The 23258-nt window shown below is 39.4% G+C and overlaps 1 protein-coding gene across 22 annotated transcripts in view; it reads left to right on the forward strand.

Annotated features, from left to right (window-relative positions):
- GPHN (gephyrin) overlaps positions 1-23258 on the forward strand; it is a 590200-nt gene that overhangs the window by 380371 nt on the left and 186571 nt on the right. For 11 of the 22 annotated variants that reach the window (XM_073348373.1, XM_073348352.1, XM_073348355.1 and 8 more), the window contains 2 exons: positions 7334-7606; positions 8988-9095. In XM_073348373.1, the coding sequence (XP_073204474.1) occupies positions 7334-7606; positions 8988-9095 (381 nt within the window). Of the gene's footprint in view, positions 1-5433; positions 5565-7333; positions 7607-8987; positions 9096-23258 lie in introns of all 22 variants that reach the window. The other 11 variants (XM_073348358.1, XM_073348374.1, XM_073348364.1 and 8 more) reach the window with 2 other exon arrangements.

The raw sequence follows: 23258 nt of genomic DNA on the forward strand, positions 1-23258 counted from the left end.
AACAGTTTTTAAACTGTTATGAAGATAGATATATTCCAAATAATCTCTTCTTTCATTATTGAATTTAAGACTTATTACAACTGAAAGAATTTTAAAACTCAAAGTTACTTTTCACCCTTCATGTACTTTGTTTTCTTTTTGTCTTTCTCTCAGCTTGGACAGTGAAACTAGCTGGTCAGTTTTCTATTTTAAGTTGTTTTCATTTCCTGATTCTAATACACTACCCCAATTATGTTATATTTTAGAGTTTCCATCACAGCAGTGAAAGATTCACATCAAAATAAGAATTTTACCCCATATTTACTATTATTTAAGCAAAAATAAAAAATGAATATTAATAAGCTTGAAAAAGTTTTGACAATGTATATAGGTGGTAATCCCAAAGAGACCTTATTTCAATACATTATATTGCCCCTTTTTTAGCTTCTAAAGATTGATGTCCCATGTGTTAAACTATGGGGGAGATAGTGGCATTGTTTTTCTGTTAATTTTTATTTACTATTTCCAGTAGACCCACAATGTGCTAGGTGTTATCCAAACAATAAGAAGGCACGGTCTCTGCCCTGAGTTACTCATAATGTAAAGATAGGCAAATAACTAGACAAAGGATGATGAAAAGCTGTACAACAGGTTGAGAAATAGTTATTTTAATGAATATATGAAATATGTGTAAATGATAAAGAATGAGATCACTCTGCTGAAAAAGAAAGGAAAAAAATATGTAGTGAAATTTCATAAAGGAGGTGTTTTTGTAACCTGTTGTGCTTTCTTTGTCTTTCTGTCCCCCCCTCAATTAGTGTAGTTTAAGAAGGCAAGATCTCTAATTCTAATCTCTAGATTTCAGCAAAGGTTATTAAGACCCATGATAGAGAGGTATACTTATGAGATGTAGGAATCTCATGAACTGAATTGAATGAGTTAGTTACAGAAGTATCAAATGAGGATTTACTCTTTTTAATGAACTGTTACTTCCCTTTTAATTTCATTAAAATAACCTTATTAAATGTCACTGGAAGGTAAAAAGAGGGTATGTGGATGTTAACATTCAGAGCTGGAAAACATGCAAGACTGCAATTTCCCTAATAATGAGAAAAGTTAAAATGCCATCATGGTCAAAAAGGTAAATGTGTAAAAATTATTCCTTCTTACTCTGTATATGTTTCCTTCATATTTTATGATTCACAACTGCCAACTTCTTGTGCAAGGAAGTGTTTATTCCTCTTAGCTTTGTAGCACAGCTACAGGAGAGGACCCTGGAGTCTATTTTAATAAATTAACCTGGAGTTTAATTAGTAAATTATTTAAGCGCTGACAATGTACTTAGCTCTGACCAGGACACCAATATAAAGAGCTGTGAATTTAAGTCTCACTATCAACAGAAACAGCAGCTAAATTCCAAATGCAGAATCTTTATTACTGGTAATGACATGAGTCAGAAAAAGTACCCAGCTGGATTTTTAGATCCTGTTTAGTTAATATCCCTGACAATTAGACAAAATCAATTTTTTACTTTTAAACTCTGCTTATTTATCATGGAAGGAGAATAAATCATGAAGAGAACATAAATAGCAGACGTTCCATGGTATTTTATATTCACTTTTCTGACTATACTGATTGCTACTTTTTGGTAGATAAATGAAAAGAAGTGTGATGTTTCAAAAGATAATTTTTTAAGAGATTAAACTGTTAGTGTAATAAAATGGCTCTAGTCATCTTTTAAGAGGAGCAATTTGTTTGGTAAACTCTAGATTGTACCAGGGTTGCCAAACCTGCAGGATTGTCCTGGAGTTTCCAGGAATTAAAGATTATGTCATGTGATGAAACCTCCAGGAATATGTCCAACCAAAATTGGCAACCCTGTGTTTGCCTTAGCAATATAGTGGGGGAAGAAACAAACCCTTGTACCCACAAGAAGCTGTACTTTACCCAGTACTTTGGGTTGTGGCTATGGCTGTAATGATAGGCACACTAAATATTCCACTTGGCTTCAGAGAGCATTCAGTGTGTTTGATTGAATGCCAAAACCAGCACATTCTTCTCTGCAGTGCTTGTGTAAGGTCTGGGAGCAAAAGGAAAGATATAAGTGGTGCTGGGATGTGCTGTTCAGAGAACTTTTGTACAGTGTGCCTCAGAATCAAGATTTGTGGGAGATTTCTCCTACTTTTTGCCTCAACAAAAGAAAGAAATACAATATTTTATAACCTTTATGTTGAAATGTTCTCAGTTAGCATTAAGTTGTTAAAGATAAGGGTGCAATAAAACCCAACTTAGTTTTCAAGTTCGAGCCTCTAGGTTGGTTTCAGAAAATGTATTTAGTAGAGGACCATGCAATGACACTTCGAATGATACAACCAAACTATTAAAGTCATGCAGTTGCTACTTACACGGTATACAATTACACTTATGCTCAAATATCAGTCCACTGACACCAAATGAAGTACAGCCTTATAATCTTAGAACCTAATAGTACCCTTTTGATATTAATTGGAGTTCACTGGCAATTTAGCAAAACTACTCCTTTTATAAGCAATTTATAATATTAATTAACATTAAACTGATCTTTCCCATAATTGTATTTCTACCACCTTCTTATTGGCTCTTTACATTACACAGTATTTAAAATAACATCGTCCCATATTATCGATATAGATAGCATTTTAATAAACATTCACAATTCTTAAAAACATTCATTAAAACCTTGCTTTAAACCAGTTATAGCCTAAATGCAATGAGTAAAATAACCCTGGGTCATGTCCTTGCTAACTCTTACTTTCCCATTATATTTTAACTTTCTCACACTAGCAAATTCAATTTCCCATACTCCTTTACACTTAGGCCCAAAAGCTAATTTCAACTTATTTCTTAACCTAAACCATTGTATAGGCTACAGAGGGCAGATCACCCTGAGGTACACACTTGATGTAAATTGTCATAGACCCACTGATGTCATCAGGCCTATGACAATTTACACTAGCAGAGATTATGATCCCTAGTGTTTTAATGTTTGCCAGTAAAAGTTCTGAATACTACAAATAATGTGGGGTTTAGAACTCTCTTTTGGAACCTATTTGTCAGTACTAAAACCAAACCGGGTTTTGTTTGGTTGTTTGCTTGCTTTATTTTCCCCAAAGCAGCCTGTTTACTTTTCTAATGTGTTAGTAATTCTTTGGGTACTTCCTCAAAGATTCACTGCTTTTCATTTTCGGTCAGCTTACAACTTCCTGTCCTTGTCCACCACTTAACTTCTGTTTTGCTTTTTGAGGTTTAGAGTTTATTTACATAAAGAGAGTTGTGTGCTTTGGTATTTCTAAGACTGTTTTATAAAAAATAATAGTTTTGGAGAAATAGTAGCAAGAGTTTTGCACTTAAAGATTATTTTTATGTTTAATGTAGTGTATCTGTATTCTCACCTAACTTACAGCACTTATACTGAGTACAGAATTAATTTTCAAAGAATTTAGAAGTAAACCTGTTAATTAGCTTGAATTGTAATTCAAATGCACCCTTTGAAACTTTTTTTAATCTTTCTGGCAAATTGATTCATGTGTAGAGTCTAGCATCTAAAGGATAGGCTACTTTTTATTTTGTTAATGTGATCATTTTTTATTTCCTGGCAATATTTATTATAACTATTTCTATCTACAACACACCGTTCATTATTGGCAACGATTTGTTGTTGAATGGATGCTTCAGAATTGGAGATTTCATTTTAAAAAGATTTGCTTCTGTATTTCTGGTTGCAAAGAAAACTTGAAAATGAGCACCAAGTATAACAAATGCAGCATTGTCTTCTCCCCTCCCCATCCTGCTCCTATGGCCCTCCTGCCACATGGCTGCTGTCTTCTGTGGTCATCCCATCACACTGGGTCCTCTGACTGAGTACTGACCAGAGGGAAACAGACTCTGCTGATGTCGGCAAAGGCTTCCCCTCTCTGGCACCATTCCCCAGACCTTCGGCATCGGCCAGTGGAAGCAAGGGATATCTCCAACCATGATCCCCGCAAGCCAACTTGTCATTGGAGTTGGAGGTGGAGCCATGCACCCAGCCAAGGGGCCGATACCAGTACCTGGCCTGTGTTCTGTTGGATCCCGGTGCAGGTGCCCCTCAAAGTACTTGGTCCAGTGGGCAGTGACCTATGCAGGTCCAGTGGTCTTTTTGGAATCCGTGGGGTTTTCCCCAAGTACTGGGACATCTTCCAGCTGTTCATACTTGGTGGGGTCCAAGAGAAGGCCCTCTCCGCTGCACCGTCTGGCACCCGACCTGGACTCTAGTACCAAACACGGTACCGATACTCAGGATTTGGGGCTACATGTTATGGTTGGTGCAGAAGAAAAGGAGGAAGCTCTCCTCCTGGTTCAGGCTTCCTCTTCATCCCCAGACGAGGCTGTGTTGTGTGGCTCGGCGCCTCAGGATGACCTTACAGCTCACCAGGAGCTACCGAAAAGGATAGCTTCTAACCTACAATTGGAAGTGAAGATGCTTAAAAAATCCTCCCACAGCCTGATTGACATCTTGGCCTCGGCAGCCCTCTCAAAGGTGGCCCTACCCCTCAACCAGGTTGTTATGGGTCCAGTCAGATCCCTATAGCAGATTCTGTCCTCCCTGCCCCCCACTTCAAAAAGAGCAGAGAAAAAGTACTTTGTCCTCAACAATGGGTATGAATACCTTTATTCCCATGCCCCTCCCAGGTTCCTTGTGGATGCAGCAACCCACAAAAGAGACAGGTAAGGTCTGCAGGGTGTGACCCCCAAGGTGATGGACTCAAAGAGTCCTATTTGGTAGAAAAATGTATTCTACTGATGGATTACAGCTCCACATCTCCAATCAGCAGGCCTTGCTTGGGCAGTATGATTATAACATCTGACCTTGTGTCTATATTCAAGGAGTCGCTGCTCTCAGAAGTCCAGACAGGAATTCTCTGCTCAGGTGGAAGAATAAAAAACTATAGCCAAGACCTTCCTCCAGTCTGCCCTGGATGCAACTGACACAGCTACTAGAACTATGGCATCGGCACTATTCATGCAAAGGTGCTCTTGGCTCCAATCTTCGGGCCTTCCACCAGAGGTTCAGCAGTCCATTCAGAACCTTCCATTTGAGGGAACTTCTCTCTTCTCACAACAGATGGACACAAAATTCCATGGCCTGAATGATTCTAAGGCCACTCTCTAGTCCCTGGGCCTCTATGCCCCAGCACCTTTGAAGAAGTATTTCAGACCTCAATAACCGGTCTACTTCTCGGCTCCGCCACTGCACCAAGACCTGTTTAAGAAACGAAGCTGGGGTTATAAGTACAGGCAACTGCCCTCTTCTGCATCAGCCCTACTACTAGGCCCACAATGATATCTGGGAGGCCCCAAGCAGAACTTTTGAAGGGGCACCCGAGGGTGTTATATCAGTTCCCATACTGGATCCTGTCCCCCTTTTGTTTTCAGACTGATTCTCCTACTTCAGCCCTTTGTGGTCCCTCATCACCTCGGAACGTTGGGAGCTGAGAATGCAACTCGTTTGCGCGCATGAGGCATTGGAACCATTCACAAAACACCCCGTGCTAGGTGGTGGCAAGGTACATAGTGGGGTAACTACCCATGATGCACTGCTCTCTGCATCGATGCAAGTGCTGCTACTGTGGATGCACACCGGCAACACGAGGAGCATAGTGTGGACATGCAGCAGCAGTTTAATTACTGTAGTGACTGTACATCACTGTAACGTAAGTTGATTTAATTTTGTAGTGTAGACAAAGCCTAAGAGACATGGGTATGGATGTCATCTAGCTGTCTGGCCCTTAGTCCCCATATCAGTGGAACTTCTGAGAAGACAATATCAGAACATTGACACCTAGCAACCAATGATCCAGAGGGATACAGATTTCCCCACTTCTCAGCAAGGAAGTTGAGCAACATTCCCCAGCTTGAAAACAAAGGGTTGGGAAGTGCGAGGCAGGCGATAGGAGCTGGCTGTTGGAAAGAGTCAGGGCTCTCACCTGGAGTCTGGCCAAGGAGGTCAGACTCAGGGCAGGGCAGTACTACAGATTTACATCAGCACAGCTGCATTGGTGTAGCTTTGCTGGGCTAACCAGAATGGGCTATGCTTTAACCTTCAGTTCTCTGTGCTAACCTAAAGACTTCCTATGCTGTGGTCCAGTCGACTAACAAACCCTACTGTTTTGACAAAGCTGTTTGAGTGTCACTGCAAATGCTTGCTGAGGTCCATTAATCCCTGAAGAGCATACAAGTCTCTACCAGGAGTCTATCTATCTATCAGCACTTGCTGAACAGAGCTTACGGTGTAAAGCAGGAGTGCTGAAGGCCAAGAGGTCCAGTCTAAGGAGGCAGTGAAGCCATGTGGCTTAGCCTGGAGGACAAGTGACGGCCTGGAACACTGAAAGGGTTCCTCCTACAGACTGTACCAAAGCTTGGTCCATAGCACCAATCCTGTGGATCTGAGACAACTAGATTGTTTTAATTTTGTTAAAATATTCCTAAATACATAGGTAGTTTGTGTATATGTGTTGTGGGAATGCATCACACTTATGACTGGTATTATAGGTACAAGGGGTACAGTTACGGGGTACAGTTACAGGGTCTCTACAGTTTTTCAATTTCTCCAACCATAGGATGGAAACTTCTTACAATCTTTTAGAAAAACATAGGACAAAGGGAGGTTTAGAGGATAGATTTTATATGGTCACTGTTAAATTATCCTGAGTTATAAGAAATTATGATGATATTAATGATAGTCTGTCATTCTACAGCCCATAGGAAAAGTCCAAGAATAAAAAGTAATGTATCTTACCATATGAAAGCATGATTATAGAAACCCCTAATGGTGTGAATAAGAATTTGAAGAATCTTTCTTTAGATATGAAAGGAGCAAAATGGGGACAGTTTGAGTCTAGGATCACTATAGGCATAGAATAAAGGTTGTTTATGTGTTGAATGTCTGTTTAAATATTTGTGATGTGTTCTGTGGTTTGGCTAATGATTATTTTATAAACTGTTGTGGATTGGTTACTGGATGGTGTGTACAATGGCACTTAACTGTTGACATCCTAGATTTTTATATTTGTAATATTGGTTGGTTAATTTTAGCTGTTGCACAACATAGTGTTCTTGTGTATGAATAATAATACTGTATAGCGCCCAATTCACCTTTGATTAAGCTGTTAGATTTTCACTTGATTCTCCTCCCATCAGCAATTGGATGTTAATGTTTTTATCAGATGTCAAATCTGATGTAAACCCCAATTACTCCTTACTGACAGAGAAGTCAAATCCCTATTTTCGTCTGCAGGTAACTCTTCACTGTCATTTCTCTTCTTGTTGTACATAGGAATGTTTTCAGTTTATACTGCCAGCTCTACCTCATGCCATTGACCTTTTGCGGGATGCCATTGTAAAAGTAAAGGAAGTACATGATGAACTTGAAGATCTACCTTCACCGCCACCTCCTCTTTCTCCTCCTCCAACCACCAGCCCACACAAACAGACAGAAGACAAAGGTGTACAGTGCGAGGAAGAGGAGGAAGAGAAGAAGGATAGTGGAGTTGCCTCAACAGAGGACAGTTCTTCTTCACATATAACTGCTGCAGCCATTGCAGCTAAGGTGAGTCTAAGTCATATGCATAAGAGGCACTTAGGTTTCTATCTCAGGTACTTTCCACCAACATCCAATTGCATTTTAGGAACATGTTTGTTTTTTGGTTTTACAAACTGATGAATTTTAAATACATTGTCTAAAAATCAGTACCATCCAGCTCCACAACAATATGCGAGCCCTGTTTTGGTAGTTATCACAAACTTTGTAAGGTACCACACATACCCTGCTATTATCTTAATGCTTTTGTGGACTTTACAATACCATTTTCTGAAGTGCTAGAATTTTTTATTTTTACTTAAAACACCTGCCCTGCCTGACTGTATTACCTCCAGTAGGTGGTACTTCATTTCCTGCTATCACAGTGTTCTGTTTAAAAGGACAGTATTGATTTCCCGAAGCTAAAATGGAAAAAAAATATGACAAATAGGTTGTAGAATAGCTAATAATCTACCCAGGCTACTGGTATTCCCCCATATACATCTGTGTTCTGGGGGCCTAGTGATGTGGAATTCTGCTACAACAAATAGGTCTCATTACTATTTAGATTTCATTACTTTAGCCAGTTTGATTAGGCAAATGTTACTAAGACTAGGATTAGAAATTTTGGCGTATAAAAGAAAAATGACTTGCAATAATTTGTAAAAATAGTGCTTGGAAAAATTTATGATTTCAATGTGTCAAAAACAGTTAAAATACTATTTTCTCTATAATTTTGTTTTGCCAAATCAATACTATTGTTTTAGTTGCAGCACTGTATCTTTTACCTTTGTTTCATGCATTCTGTTTATACGTATTTAAGGTTTGTGTGTTGCTAGATGCTTGTGAAAGGTTATTTAAGTTCATCCACCCTACAGTTGGCTAAGCTGATGTTTTTCAGTTGCTGTTGATCACCATATCCAGATAAGGAATTCATTTTAAGTAAATCAAAAAGACAGTATGCCACTTATTTAAAACATAATAGCAGCATTCCTGCTCCCAAAAGATGAAGCTCAGGAATGAGCCATCATGATTCCATGATGCCTCCAACCTAACATCATTTTCTCATGAACAAAAAAATCCTGATTACGTATAGGTTTGCAGGATTAGAAGCAAAAGGTGATGTAAATTATCAACTGCAAGTTGCAATTTTTGTTAATATTAATTTAAATGTTATGTCTAATTAAGTCAAATAGTTCTTTTGAAATGGCCAAAGACTTACGTATTTAGTGCAATTTTTATGGGCAGAAAATACCTGAGATCTAAACTGATTGTGCTCATATAAATTTCTCAGCACTTGGCATTTCAGTGTCCCACCTGTATTCACCCTTGTTCCCTCTCAGTCATTTTGCTTGTATAGTTTCATGTTTTCCTGTCACTGTATTCATAGCTGTTATGTATTGTACATTAGAAGCATCCATCCTACACCAGTTCTGCTGTTATCATGGCAAAAGGTGAACAGCCCATCCCGGGTCTCATCTGTTATTCCCATCACGCAGCAGGCAGTGCAGGAGAACCGGTAAGACACACCTACAAGAGGCTTTTGCATTAATAGTATCTGCAAGTATACTGCCTGCCTCCTCTCCTAGCGTGTAAAGAGGACATGTTATTTGTTTTATTCTAGCAGACATACAGTGGTGCTTTAAAAAAAAATTAAATATATGAAAAGCCACTGAGCCTATTCTGTTAAGGACACAGAGTTTAATAAGATCTATCCTATAGCCAAAATATTTGGTTGAGGATTAAGATATTGTGGGTTGTGTCAGTGAGTATCCTCATTTGGATGCCAAAATGTTCATTGCTATGAAACATGTCTGTTTCATCATCTCATATATTTAATAAATTATTCAACCTCATTAAAATAATCCCTTAAAATTATTGCTTTGGAGTCTTGGTGGCTTTTTCCCCCATCAAGTTGCATTGCCTCTTTAAATACTTTTTTCCTTGGTGAGTGTATCAAATTAGTGTGTCATTTGAATTAGCCATTCATATTTTGCTTGTTTATGCTTTAATCATTTATAGATTCTACTAAATTCTAATGTTTTGTGTTTAGAGTCAGGATTTCCCACAATGTAGGGGCAAAAATTGAGGATGCGGAATAAAAAGGACTTTTATTGTAGATATTGTTGAATTTCAATGAACAACAGGCAAAAGTGAGGAAGGACATGACATGGCCACATTTAGGATAGTCAGCTGCTCTGACAATTTAGGTAGGAGGGCCATAGTTAAGAGTCTGGCAATATCATTTGCTGTTGTTGTTACCCCAAAAAAATTCAGACTAGATTCCAAGGTAAAAGAATGAGCTAAGATGTCATCAGAAAATTGTAATTTATCATGTTTATAGCTACAGATTAGTGAGCCCAAAGAAAACCAATTGGTTTGGAGAGACTTGGACTATCTGATCTCATCAAACAGCAAGCTGCTTTCTTATTTATTATTGGTAAAAATTCTCTGGACATTGTAACATTAGTCTTGTTGGCAGAGGCTGCACAGTGTTGCTCTTAGTTTTTCACCTTTGTGTGCCTCCTCAGACAAATGATAATCCAAACCATTGATCAAATAGTCTAATGTGTCTGTATTTCAGACATGACATGTTAAAAATGTAATTTACGAAATGAGGAAAGGACTCTTTTGGAGTTAACACAGCAGATGATGAATCCATGTCCAATATATGAACTTGTACTGGTACTGACACTCTGCTTGATGCTACTGTAATAAGCATCTATATCATTATTATCTCCAATGTACACTCTTCATTATTATTAAAATAATGAATTCAATGTCTCTCAGCAATACACTAACAAATTGTCATCTAAACTTAGTTCCAGGGTTTTTGGCTAGCTTGTTTTAAACTCTCATGATACCATTGTCATCCCCCCCTTAATTTGATCTTCATAGGTCAGGATCTTCATGGCTAATTTATAAGAACTTTTTTTATTGTATATGCCTTTCGTCTTTTGTGTCTACAAGATGCTTCTGCTCTTCTTATTCATTTTGGACAGTCATGACAATTGCAATCAGCAGTTTATACACTTGACTAACACCTTGCTAGTACTGTCAATTTCTCTTCAGATCCTCTTGGGGAAAGAGAATAAGGAGCTTTTGCCTTTTTTCCTCTCTCTTGTCATCATTTGGTTCTTTGATCTCAAAATTAACAAGAGAAATTGTAAGAAGATAGGTATAAAACCATTTCCAGAAAAGGTGGTGTCAGACAGAAAGATGTCCTTCAGAATCAGAATAAATGTGCGTAATAAAATGATGGATAGTGAGATGGATGGAAAGGAGAGGAATGAGAGCGAGAAAGGACAAGGGAAAGGGGTAGGAGTTCTCCCCTAGCCAGGGGAAAACCACTCCCCAATTAATCAGTTCACTGCCCCTTCATTTCAACTGTTCTACTCTTCCATAATTAATCAATTTTTGCTCTGCATGCCATTCCAATTGAATTTATTTCCCTTCCCTCAAAACATTTCTTCTTCAGTAAGCTTGATGTCAACCTCTACCACCATTTAAAATCCTTCCCACTGCTCAGTATCTCATTTTCTACTCACCAGCACCACTGCTGTTTAATTTTGTACACCCCACACATCCCCTTACCCAAGTGTTTTTTCTATACTTTCCTCATATCTTTGTACTCAAGTATTTAGTTTCTGATACTCCATATATTCCTTCTTTCTCTCTGCATTCCTTTGTCAATTGTTTGCTTCCTTCGCCTACTCCTTAGACTGTATTTTGATGGAATGTTTTCAGTTAATTATATGTTTTTCAGGGCAGGGGCCTTATTCTACATCTGTAAAGTATCTAGCACAATTTGGATGCCATGTAAATAATAATAATTAATAATTTAACATTATGTTGTGGTAGTGCCTAGAGGCCAGCCAGATCAGAATCCTATTGTACTAGGTGCTGTGCAAACATATAAGATTCAATGAGCTTATATTCTAAAGACAAGACAAAGTAGGTAGATGAGACAAACACGTGGGTCAGGGTGGAGGAGACAGAGTAACAAAAATAATATCATGTAGACTCATACATTCATAAACTTTAAGGGCAGAAGGGACCATCATGATCATCTAGGCTGAACTCCTACACATCGCAAGCCACAGAACCTCACCCACCCGCTCCTGTAATAGACCCATAACCTCTGGCTGAGTTACTGAAGTCTTCAAATCTTGATTTAAAGACTTCAAGTTTCAGAGAATCTTCCATTTACTGTAGCTCAAACCAGCAAGTGACTCATGCCCAACACTTCAGAGGAAGGCAAAAACCTCCCAGGGTCTCTGCCAATTTCAGTTGTGGGAGAATCCTTCCAGACACCACACGTGGTAGTCAGTTAGACCCTAAACATATGTGCAAGACCTACCAGCCAGCCACTCGTGAAATAATTCTCTGTTGTAACTGAGAGCCTTCCCCAAATAGTGTCCCATCTCCAGCTGTTGGAGATATTTGCTAACATCAGTTGCAGATGGGCCATTGTAGGCAATCTTATTTACCACCCCTGCCATAAATTTATCAAACCCAGTCCTGAAACATGTTAGGTGTCTTGCCCTCACTATTCCCCATAGAAGGCTGTTCCAGAACTTCACTTCTCTGATAGTTCATCTGATTTCAAGCCTAAACTTATTGATGGCCAGTTTATATCCATTTGTTCTTGTGCCAACATTGGCCCTTAACTTAAATAACTGCTCTCCCTCTGATGTATTTAGAGAGCAATCATAGTAGCCCTCTTCTGCACCTGTTCCAGTTCGAATTCATCTTTTTTAAACATGGGAGACCAGAATTGCACACAGTATTCCAAATGAGGTCTGAGCCGTGAGTTGTATAATGGTAATAAGACTTCCCTATCTCTACTGGAAATACCCCGCCTGATCCATCATAGGATCACATTAGGCCTTTTTCATGGCTGCATCACATTTGCAGCTCATAGTCATTCTGTGACTGATCAATACACCAGGTCTTTCTCCTCCTCTGTTGCTTCCAAGTGATGTGCCCCAGTTTATACCAAAAATTCTTGGTTTTAGTCCCTGACTTTACACTATTAAATTTCATCCCATTTTTATTATTCCAGTTTTCAAGGGCATCCAAATCTTCTTGTATGATATTCCGGCCTCTTCCGTATTGGCAATGCCTCCCAACTTTGTGTCATCTGCAAATTTCATTAGTATACTCTCATTTTTTGTGCCAAGGTAGTGAATGAAAATGTTAAATAAGAATGGTCCCAAGACCAATCCCAGTCCCTGAGGAACTCCACTAGTAACCTTCCTCCAGCCTGACAGTTCATCTTTCAGTACGACCCATTGTAGTCTCCCCTTTAACCAGGGTGCTGAGCCACCTTTCAAATATCATATTAATCCCCATGTTTTCCAATTTAACTAATAATTTCCCATGTGGAATTGTATCAAATGCCTTACTGAAATCCAGATTGATTAGATCTACTGCATTCTCTTTGTCTAGAAACTCACTTATCAAATAAAAAAGATCAAGTTGGTCTGGCACAGTTCTACCTTTTATAAAATCATTTGTATTTTATCCCAATTACTGTTTACCTCTATGTCCTTAACGACTTTCTCTCTTTCAAAATTTGTTCTAAGATGTTGCAGACAATTGAGGTCAAACTAACAGGCCTGTCGTTTCTCAGATCCCTTTTTTCCCCCCCCTTTCTTAAATATAGGTACTATATTTGCAATTCTCCAATCATAGGGTGCGACCTCTGAGTTTATGGATTCATTAAAAATTCTTGCTATTTGGTTTGTAATTTCATGTGCCAAGTTTTTTAATATTCTTGGATGGAGATTATCCGGTCCCCCCAATTTGGTACCATTAAGTTTCTTTGAGTTTCTCTTCCACCGCAGATGTGGTCATTTCTACTTCCATATCCTCATTCCCATTAGCTACCCTGGCACAGCCCCCAAGCTCCTCATTACTCTTGTGAAAAAGTGAGGCAAGATATTTGTTTGTGTTGGGACATGCCTAGATTATCTTTACTCTCCACCCCATCCTCAGTGGTTAGCAGTTCCACTTCTTCTTTCCTTGTTTTCTTTTTATTTATGTGGCTAAAGAAACTTTTACTATTGGTTTTAATTTCCTCTGCAAGGTCCAGCTCTGCTTGGCTTTTGGCAGTTCTCAGTTTTTCTTTACACTTTCTGACCTACAAGAGGTAGCTTTCTTTGCTGATCCATCCCTTCTTCCATTCCTTGCAGGCTTTCTGCTTTCTCTTAATAACCTGTTTTGAGATGCTTGTTCATCTAATTTGGTCTGCAACCCTTTCCTACAATTTTTTCCCCTTGTTTGGGATGCAGGTTTGAGATACGTTAAGTCAAAGTTGCAGAAACTAATTCCAAGCCTCCTCCACATTCAGATCTTGAGTTCTAGTCCACTTCCCTAACTAATTCCTTTAATATTTTTTAAGTTTTCCCTTTTGAAATCAAGGGCCCTAGTTTCAGATCTATTTTTGGTTATCCTTCCATTTAGTTTAAACTGAATTAACTCATGATCACTTAAACCAAAAGGTGTCCTCTACAACCAGTTCTTCTATGAGTTCCTTGCTACTTACCAAAACTAAATCTAAAATGGCACCACCTCTTGTTCATTTTAGGACTATTTGGTGAAGAAATTTATGAGCTACCACATCCAGAAATATCTGGGCCCTACCATTATTAGTAGTACTTATTCTCCAATCAATATCTGGGATATTAAAGTCTCCCATAATCACAAAATTTCCAATAATATTTTTCATTAAAAATAATAAAGATGTCACTATCCATATCCAAATCAAATCTTGGAAGTCAGTAGCAGCCCTCAAGTACTGTTGCAGTGGAGCCTCTGTTACCTTTCTTTCCCCAAGTGATTTTGACCAAGATTCTATTTTATCCTTTCTATCGCTTCTAATTTCCTTATACTCTACCTCATCATTAATATACAATGCTACTCCACCACCTTTACCTCTATTTCTGTCTTTCCTGAACAGCACATATCCTTCAAGATCTATATTCCTGTCATGACTACTATTCCACTGTGTTTCTATTATCTCTTTAATACCTAGTTTTACTTCCTGCACCAGTAATTCTAGTTCATCCATTTTGGTACTCAGGCTCCCTGCATTGGTGTACAGACATCTTAGTTGTTTCTGCTTGGCTTTGCCCAGATTCCTTACTTCAGGTACATTTTACTGCCAGTATTGCCTAACTTACAGTTACTATCAGTGGTACTCACACTTTCGTTCCTCACGTTGTCCTTGCTACTACCTTCTATTGTTCCTTTCTCCATTACTGTATCCTCTCCTACTTGATTTTCCTCCCGCTCAGTATTCGAATCAGGTGGGAAGATTACATGGAGCATCTTCCAGCCATCACCCCAAATTCCACGTTTAAAGCTCTTTTAATCAGATGGGCCATCTCCCAGCCCAGATGTCTATTTCCCTCCCTACTCAGGTGGAGTCCATCACATAAGAACAGTTCTCTGTCCATGAATGCCTCCCAGCAGTTGATCATCCCAAAGTCGCCATTTACACCATTGCCTGAGCCATCTGTTGATCATCATAATCTTATCTTGCATTCGCTCTCCTCTATGGACAGGTAGAATCCCACTGTAGATCACCTGAAGATCATTTCTTTAAGCGTCTTCCCCAACCTCGTGTATTCTTCCTTGATGCATTCCCGCAGGAATCTAACAGTGTCATTTGTTCCCATATGAAGGACAATCAGTGGACTCTTTCATGCTCCCATTAGGATCCTCTTGGAATTCTGGTCCACACCCTGTATCTTAGATCCTAGCAGACAGTACACCCTTCTGTGATCCGGCCTATCTGGTGACAGGCCTGTCTGTTCTTCCTAGTAGGGAGTCTCCAGTAGCATAGACCTACCCCTGCCTGTTGGTACAATTTTCCAGCCTTCCCCCTTCTGTTCTTTCTGGCTGCAAGTCTTTTTTTCTGTTGTCATTTGCAATCTTCTGCAATTCATCCTCTATCCTCCTGGGGCTCCAAACTCTGGTGATCTCCACTGGCTCTTCCTCTCTTCTTGTAAGACTAGCTGCTCTTCTCTTCTCTTCTTTTTTGCTCTCATCTTCTGGTACTGCCTGCCTTTCCCCTTCCTTTTCCAACTCAGCAAACCTGCTCCTCAGCTCTATTTCTCCTTTGCTAGCCAGTCTTTTCCTCTGCCTTGTTCTCATAGTCACATGCTTCCACTGGTCACTTTCCTAATCCAGCAGTCTGCTCTCAGAGTCCTCTGATCCAGCTTGCATCTGCAAGTCTTGAGTTTTCCTTTCAGCCTTCTCTCTTCTTCCCTCCATCATCTGCCCCGCTCCCCTTTGAAACTCTAGTTTCTAGCTACATATACATTTTCTCTTCCATCAGATCTATCAAGTGGCACTTCATGCAAATGAAGCAACTTTCAGGTACCCTGTGGCAAATTGCCAGCACTACTTCGATGGGTCTCGCGCTTTCTCTTCTTGGGGAGGGTTCAGGGCACCGTTTCTCGCCCCTGAACTGGGGTATTAACTGCCTCACTAGTGTCCTAGAGGAGGGGAGTGGAGAGGGAGGGACCCAGGTCTGCCCTCTACTCCGGGTCCCCCCAGGGGCCCTAGGGATAGCAGTAAACCGCTTGAACTAGCGGTTCCTTCCCCTGGACTACTTCCCTCTCCTGCCCTTCAGCTTATGGGGCTTCCTGCCCTACCTCTGCACAAACCAGGTGTCCCTTTACCTAGGGTCTTGGTCTTCTTAGTCCACTGCAGCACTTCTCAAACTCTCCTCTGCTTCCCTCCAAACTGCTCTCTACTCCAACACCAATCCACTCTACTTCAACTCCTCCAAACTGCTCTCTGCTCCAACACCAATCCACTCTGCTTCAACTCCTTTCCTTGGCTGAATGAAGCAGGGGGGTTTTATCAGGTGACTGGCTTCAGGTGCTCTAATTGGCTTCAGGTGCTTTCATTAATCGATAGCAAACTTTCTTCCCTCTACAGGGAATAAGGCTCCCTTCTAACACTCTCCTGCTGCCCTCTGGCCACGCTGTGTCACACCCTCTCCAGAATAATGTACATGCCACAGGTGCCACATCCAGTCAACTTCATTGTCTCTTCCCCTCTTCAGGGCCCTACCACTGATACTTCTGCAGCTGTCATAGCCTTCCCTCCTAAGCTCCTGTCAAAAAAACAAAAACACCCTACAAATGCAAAAACCAAAAGCAGACCAACGCATAGCCCATTCCCCAAGCTTTCAGTCAAGCTCTGTTTGCTGGCTCCTGTGCCACTGCTCCTTTGTGCACAATTCTTAATTAATCAAGTCAATAATCACAATTTGCCACCTCTAAGTATTTTCAGATTGCAGTTTACTGTGTGCACCATGGAACAGGTGAGTTTTAAGGATGGAATAAAAAAAGATAAGGTGATGGTTTTTCAGATTTTTCTGGGAGCTTTTCCCACTTGTCAGAGGCAGCATGGGAGAAAGCGTGAAAGTGCTTTTCAGAGAAATGGGCAATCATGGCTGATATCACTGGCAGAGAAAAGACGTAAATTTACCTTGAGATAAGATAAAAGTTGAACAAGTAGGACAGAACTAGATTATCAAGAGCTAGAAAAGTTAGGACAACAAGTTCATGTTTGGTGCTATGGAAGAGGGAGAGCCAATGGAGGCAATTGAAATAAAGAAGCATGCAAGGAGGATTATCTTAGCAGTAGCTTAGAGATGAAGTGGTAAAAGGGGATGAAACAATAATTTATGGGAGATAAGGGGTCAAGGCTGGACTTTAAGATGGAAGAGACCAGGTATGTTTTATGTTGTAAGGGGAAGAACCTTGAGGAGAATGAAAAGTTGAGAAGGGTAAAGATAGGAGTTAGAGTGGAGGTGAGGGAACTCAAGAGATGGAAGGGGATGGAGTCACTGAAGCAGGTGCAGGGTTTAGAGAAAAAACCTGTGAAGCAGTCCCAGTGTCTGTGACTGAGGCAAAGGATGAAAGAGTGATGGGGAGACAGATATAAAAAGGAGAAGGGGGCTTCTGTGTCTGGTTTTTTTTTTCTTTGTAGAAACTGACAAGATTTATGCAGAGAGGGAAAGTCCTTATCTCCTTATATTACAGTCCTTATGGCAGCCTTTCAGTCCCTATCATGACTCATCCCAGACTTTAACCTTCCCTCTTAAGGTTTCTTTGAGGCTGAGCTTTGAACCAAAGGGGAATATTCATAAGACTGTCACAACCCCCTGTTTGGATTCTTCTGTTCCACTTAATATTCAGTATAATATTAAATAACTGCACACCTCTCTGGAGAATTTAAAACAAAGACCCTTTAAAAACCACACACTTATACCCTATATATCAATATTTAAATGAATACCAAACAATTTATACTAGAGCTGTCAAGAAATTTAAAAAATTAATTGGGATTAAAAAAATTAAGCGTGATTAATCGCACTGTTAACAATAATAGAATACCATTTATTTAAATATTTTTGGATGTTTTCTAAATTTTCAAATATATTTATTTCAATTACAACACAGAATACAAATGTACAGTGCGCACTTTATATTTATTTTTAATTACAAATATTTGCACTGTAAAAAACAGAAAGTAGTAGTATATTTCAATTCACCTAATACAAGTACTGTAGTGGAATCTCTTTATCATGAAAGTTGAACTTACAAATGTAGAATTATGTACAAAAAAAACTGCATTCAAAAATAAAATAACGTAAAACTTTAGAACCTACAAGTCCACTCAGTCCTACTTCAGCCAATCACTCAGACAAACAAGTTTGGTTACAATTTGCAAGAGATAATGCTGCCCATGTCTTGTTTACAATGTCACCTGAAAGTGAGAACAGGCGCTTGCATGGCACTGTTGAGATTCTTAAACCTTGGGTCGAGTGCTGTATCTATCCTTAGAAATCTCACATTGGTACCTTCTTTGTGTTTTGTCAAATCTGCTGTGAAAGTGTTCTTAAAACGAACATGTGGTGGGTCATCATCTGAGACTGCTATAACATGAAATATATGGCAGAATGTGGGTAAAACAGAACAGGAGACATACAATTCTCCCCCAAGTTCAGTCACAAATTTAATTAATGCATTATTTTAACGAGCATCATCAGCATGGAAGCACGTCCTCTGGAATGGTGGCCGAAGCATGAAGGGACAAATAAATGCTTAGCATATCTGGCATGTAAATACCTTGCAACACCAGCTACAAAAGTGCCATGCGAACGCCTGTTCTCACTTTCAGGTGACATTGTAAAGAAGAAGCAGTCAGCAGTATCTCCCGTAAATGTAAACAAACTTGTTTGCCTTAACAATAGGCTGAACAAGAAGTAGCACTGAATGGACTTGTAGGCTTTAGTTTTACATGGTTTTGTTTTTGAGTGCAGTTATGTAACAAAAAACCATCTATACTTGTAAGTTACACTTTCACAATAAAGAGATTGCACTACAGTACTTGCATGGGGAGAATTGAAAAATACTATTTCTTTTATCATTTTTAAAGTGCAAATATTTGTAATAAAAAATAATATAAAGTGAGTACTGTACACTTTGTATTCTGTGTTGTAATGGAAATCAATATATTTTAAAATGTAGAAAAATGTCCAAAAATATTTTATAAATTTCAGTTGATAGTCTATTGTTTAACAGTGTGATTAATCACGATTAATTTTTTTAATCACAGTTAATTTTTTTTAGTTAATCGCATGAGTTAACTGCAATTAATCGACAGCCCTACTTTCTAGTGTTTTAATCAAAATGTCATGTGGTACCAAGTCAAATGTCTTACAGAAGTCTAAGTATATTACATCAACACTTCTACCTATATCAGCCAAATTTGGAATCACAGCAAAACAAGATATCGTTAGTTTGACAAGATCTGTTTTCTATAAACCCATGTTGATTGACATTAATTATGTTACCCTCCTTTAATTCCTTATTAATCAAATCCCGTACCAGCTGTTCCATTATCTTGTCTGGGATCAATGTCAGGCTGATAGGACTATAATGACTTGGGTCATCTCATTTACCATTTTTGAAAATTGGCACATTAGCTTTTTTCCAGTATTTTGGGACTTCCCCAGTGTTCCAAGACTTATTGAAAATCAGCACTCTCAGAAGCCGGCTCTTTTAAAACTCTTGGATGCAAATTATCCAGACTTGCCGATTTTAAAAATGTATGGCTTTAGTAGCTGCTAATTTACATCTTCCCATTATATTCCATATGTAAAATTGGAATACCTTTATTTTTCAAACTCTCATATTTCACAAATATCTTGCTTAATTAATCTCAAACTTTCCCCCAAATTCTCCTTTGGCAAGAGTTCACACATCAGAAATTTCACATGGAGAGATTTTGTTTTGATAAGATTAGTCAAAGAAGGGTCACAAGTGGGATTATAAAGAAAAGATAGTTGTAATTTTAGGGCCTGACCCTGAAAGCCCTCATGGGGAGTGACTTTTGTAAACTACACTTGTGAGTAAGGATTACTTATTTGAATAAAGTTTGCATGATTGGGCCCTTCATTATGGAATTGGTATAACTTCTGCTGTAATTTCTGTGACTAATGTTTTCATGTTACCAATGGTTCCAACTGAAAATTCTTAAATATCTACTTGAGAAACGTTGAAGTTTTGGGAATTGGGATGTGTGTGTTAATATTTCATTTGATTCTGAGTCATCAATGTAATACTTTTTTGTTTTCCATTCATTTCCATAGGTTTTCTAAACCTCCCTTGCTGCAGTTTAAGCCCATTGCTTCTTGTCCTATCTTCAGAGGTTAACAACAACAATTTTTCTCCCTCCTCCTTGTAACAACCTTTTATGTACTTGAAAACAGTTATCACATCACCTCTGTCTTCTCTTTTCCAGACTAAACAAACCCAGTTTTTCCAATCTACCATCATAGGTCATGTTTTCTAGACCTTTAATCTTTTTTGTTGCTCTTCTCTGGGCTTTCTACAATTTTCCACATCTTTCCTGAAATGTGGCACCCAGCAGTGGACACAATACTCCAGTTGAGGCCCAATCAGTGTGGAGTAGAGCGGAAGAATTACTTCTCATGTCTTGCTTATAACACTCCTGCTAATACATCCCAGAGTTATGTTTGCTTTTTTTTGCAAAGGTATTACACTGTTGATTCATACTTAGCTTGTAGTCCACTATGATCCCCAGATCAGTACTCCTTCCCTAGGCGGTCATTTCCCATTTTGTATGTGTGCAACTGATTGTTTCTTCCTAAGTGGAGTACTTTGCATTTGTTCTTATTGAATTTCATCCTATTTACTTCAACCATTTCTCCAGTTTGTCCAGATCATTTTGAATTTTAATCCTATCCTCCAAAGCACTTGCAACCCCTCCCAGTGTGGTATTGTCCACACACTTTTTAAGTGTACTCTCTATGCTATTATCCAACTCATTAACAAAGATATTGAACGGAACTGGACCCAGAACTGATCCTTGTGGGACCCCACTCATTATGCCTTTCCAGGATGATTGTGAACCATTGATAACTCTCTGGGAACGGTTTTCCAACCAGTTTTGCACTCACCTTATAGTAGCTCCATCTAGGTTGCATTTCCCTAGTTTGTCTATGAGAAGGTCATACGAGACAGTATCAAAAGCTTTTAGTAAAGTCAAGATATACCACGTCTACCACTTCCCCCCTATCCACAAGGCTTGTTACCCTGTCAAAGAAAGCTCTCGGGTTGATTTGAGATGATTTGTTTGGCAAATCCATGCTGACTGTTACTTATCACCTTAATGGCCATATGGTTGCTGTATGTACTATGTGCACATTTATGACAATCTGATTTTTAATTAAGAATAAAATGTATTTCCAAAAAGCGTGTGTTATAGACACAAGGTCTTAAGAAAAAGTTTTTAGGATAATGAAAGGTAGTCCCTGGGCCCACTAGCCCTTATCCTAACTCAGGGTTTGAAAAACCCACTACTTCATTTTTGGCAGTGGGTCCTCAGACATCAATTTTCAGAGAATCTGGTTTTATTTGGTATTTTAGTTAGGTTTCTTGCCATATGGGCTGTGACAATGATCTTCTGAATGTGAGCAGACGCATTAATGTCTCTCTCAATCTACAGACAGAGGGTTCCAATGCATCTTTAGCTGCCTATAGCTTTCCCAAGTGCCAGCAGAATGTCCATGTCACCAATTCATAATCCTGTGTTTAGTAGTGAAACAGGCCAGAATTATTTCCATGTCACCCTGCTGACTGGGAAAGTTGCGAGCAACAGAAGACCGCACTCAAGCTAATCATTAGAGCATACAAAGAAGGAACCTGGCCAGCTGGGGGACTATCAGTTCAAACACACAAACTCATATACCTAACACCCAGGATACTGGGAAAGGAGGAGAGTAGTAGAGATCCATAAACAACTCATCCTTGCAGCCGCAAAGTGGCTGGTGGAAGGGTAGAGTAGGAGAAAACTATTCCTGTGCAGAAGGTAGCAAAGGTGAGGAGGAACACATTCATGAAGAACTCCCTACCCTTGTGATAGTCAAGAAGATTGTCAAGAACATGGTGAGCCTGAGGAAAAGAGAGATCCTTCTATTTTCCAGCAGTGGAGGGTGGGAGTGGGAAGGGAAGCTTCATAGTTATCAGACACCCAGGGCTAAATTCATTCCTGCTGTGGGGTATGTGCCAGCACAGGGACTAAGCAGGGAGGCAGCTTATGCCTCCCCTATTAAGGTCCATTGTTCAGGCTAGCACAGGCATCAAGGCTACCCAAATTTTGCCCCCATTTCAGTGGCCCTTATATTCCATTTCAGGTGCAAAAATCACCAGGACAGTAAGAATACCCTGGCCAGGCAACTTGTCCCCAGTCTACCTGCTTCTTCCCCTGGCCTATCCCTGCTCTGCTTCCACTTCTCCTCCAAATTCAGATGCCCTTTATGACAAGAAATGCTGTGAAGCGTGTATTAGTTGGTTACCCTGCAGCCCCTAGTAGCCAGAAACTCATTAAAAAGATGCCTGAGTAGGATCCAGATTGCAGCACCCTGCCAAGCCCACCTCTTTCACAGCACCTGATTTCTGGCTTTGCCCCTTGTTCTCACTTGTGCCCACTACCGAAACATGTTTCATGTTGGCCTTTGGCTAGTCATTGGAAATTGAAAACAGGATACTGTATTGATCTATTAGACTGTGAAACTCTCATTGAGGAGAGAAATGCAAAAAAATATTATTCTAAAGCTCTAATGTATTGGAGCTGGTATTTCATGATCAACTCTAAACCATACAGTCAGTTGTGATTGGGGAGTAAATACCACTAAATAAGGACAACTTGGCCAAATAGCCAGGCTGTCTCAGAAAAAGGAGGAGATTAAAATAATGGAGTGTGACTTTGAAGACAGCTGTATGGAAAACATTACACAGTATAGGGAAAATAAATATATTGTAGAACCAGCCCTCACAGCCCTTAGAACTCACTTCTCTGGCTTCTGGAACTCAAAAGTCATGTTTTAGGTCTTACAAGATTATAAAAACATGAAAAAGTGAATGAATAATTTGAACTGGCAGTCCAATTATAATAGACAATTTTGTCTCTCTGGTTGGTTGTATATAAGTATTACAGTGATAGGAAGATAGAAGCTTTCTAAAACTTAATATTTTAGAAGCAAGAAAATCCGTTCCTTAAATCCACCGTGTTTCCTCTTTTCCTTGGGATTGGACAGAAAACTGAGCAAAAGAGCTAGAAAGAAAAC

Source organism: Lepidochelys kempii, chromosome 6, assembly GCF_965140265.1.
Source record: "Lepidochelys kempii isolate rLepKem1 chromosome 6, rLepKem1.hap2, whole genome shotgun sequence".
Lineage (NCBI taxonomy): Eukaryota > Metazoa > Chordata > Testudines > Cheloniidae > Lepidochelys > Lepidochelys kempii.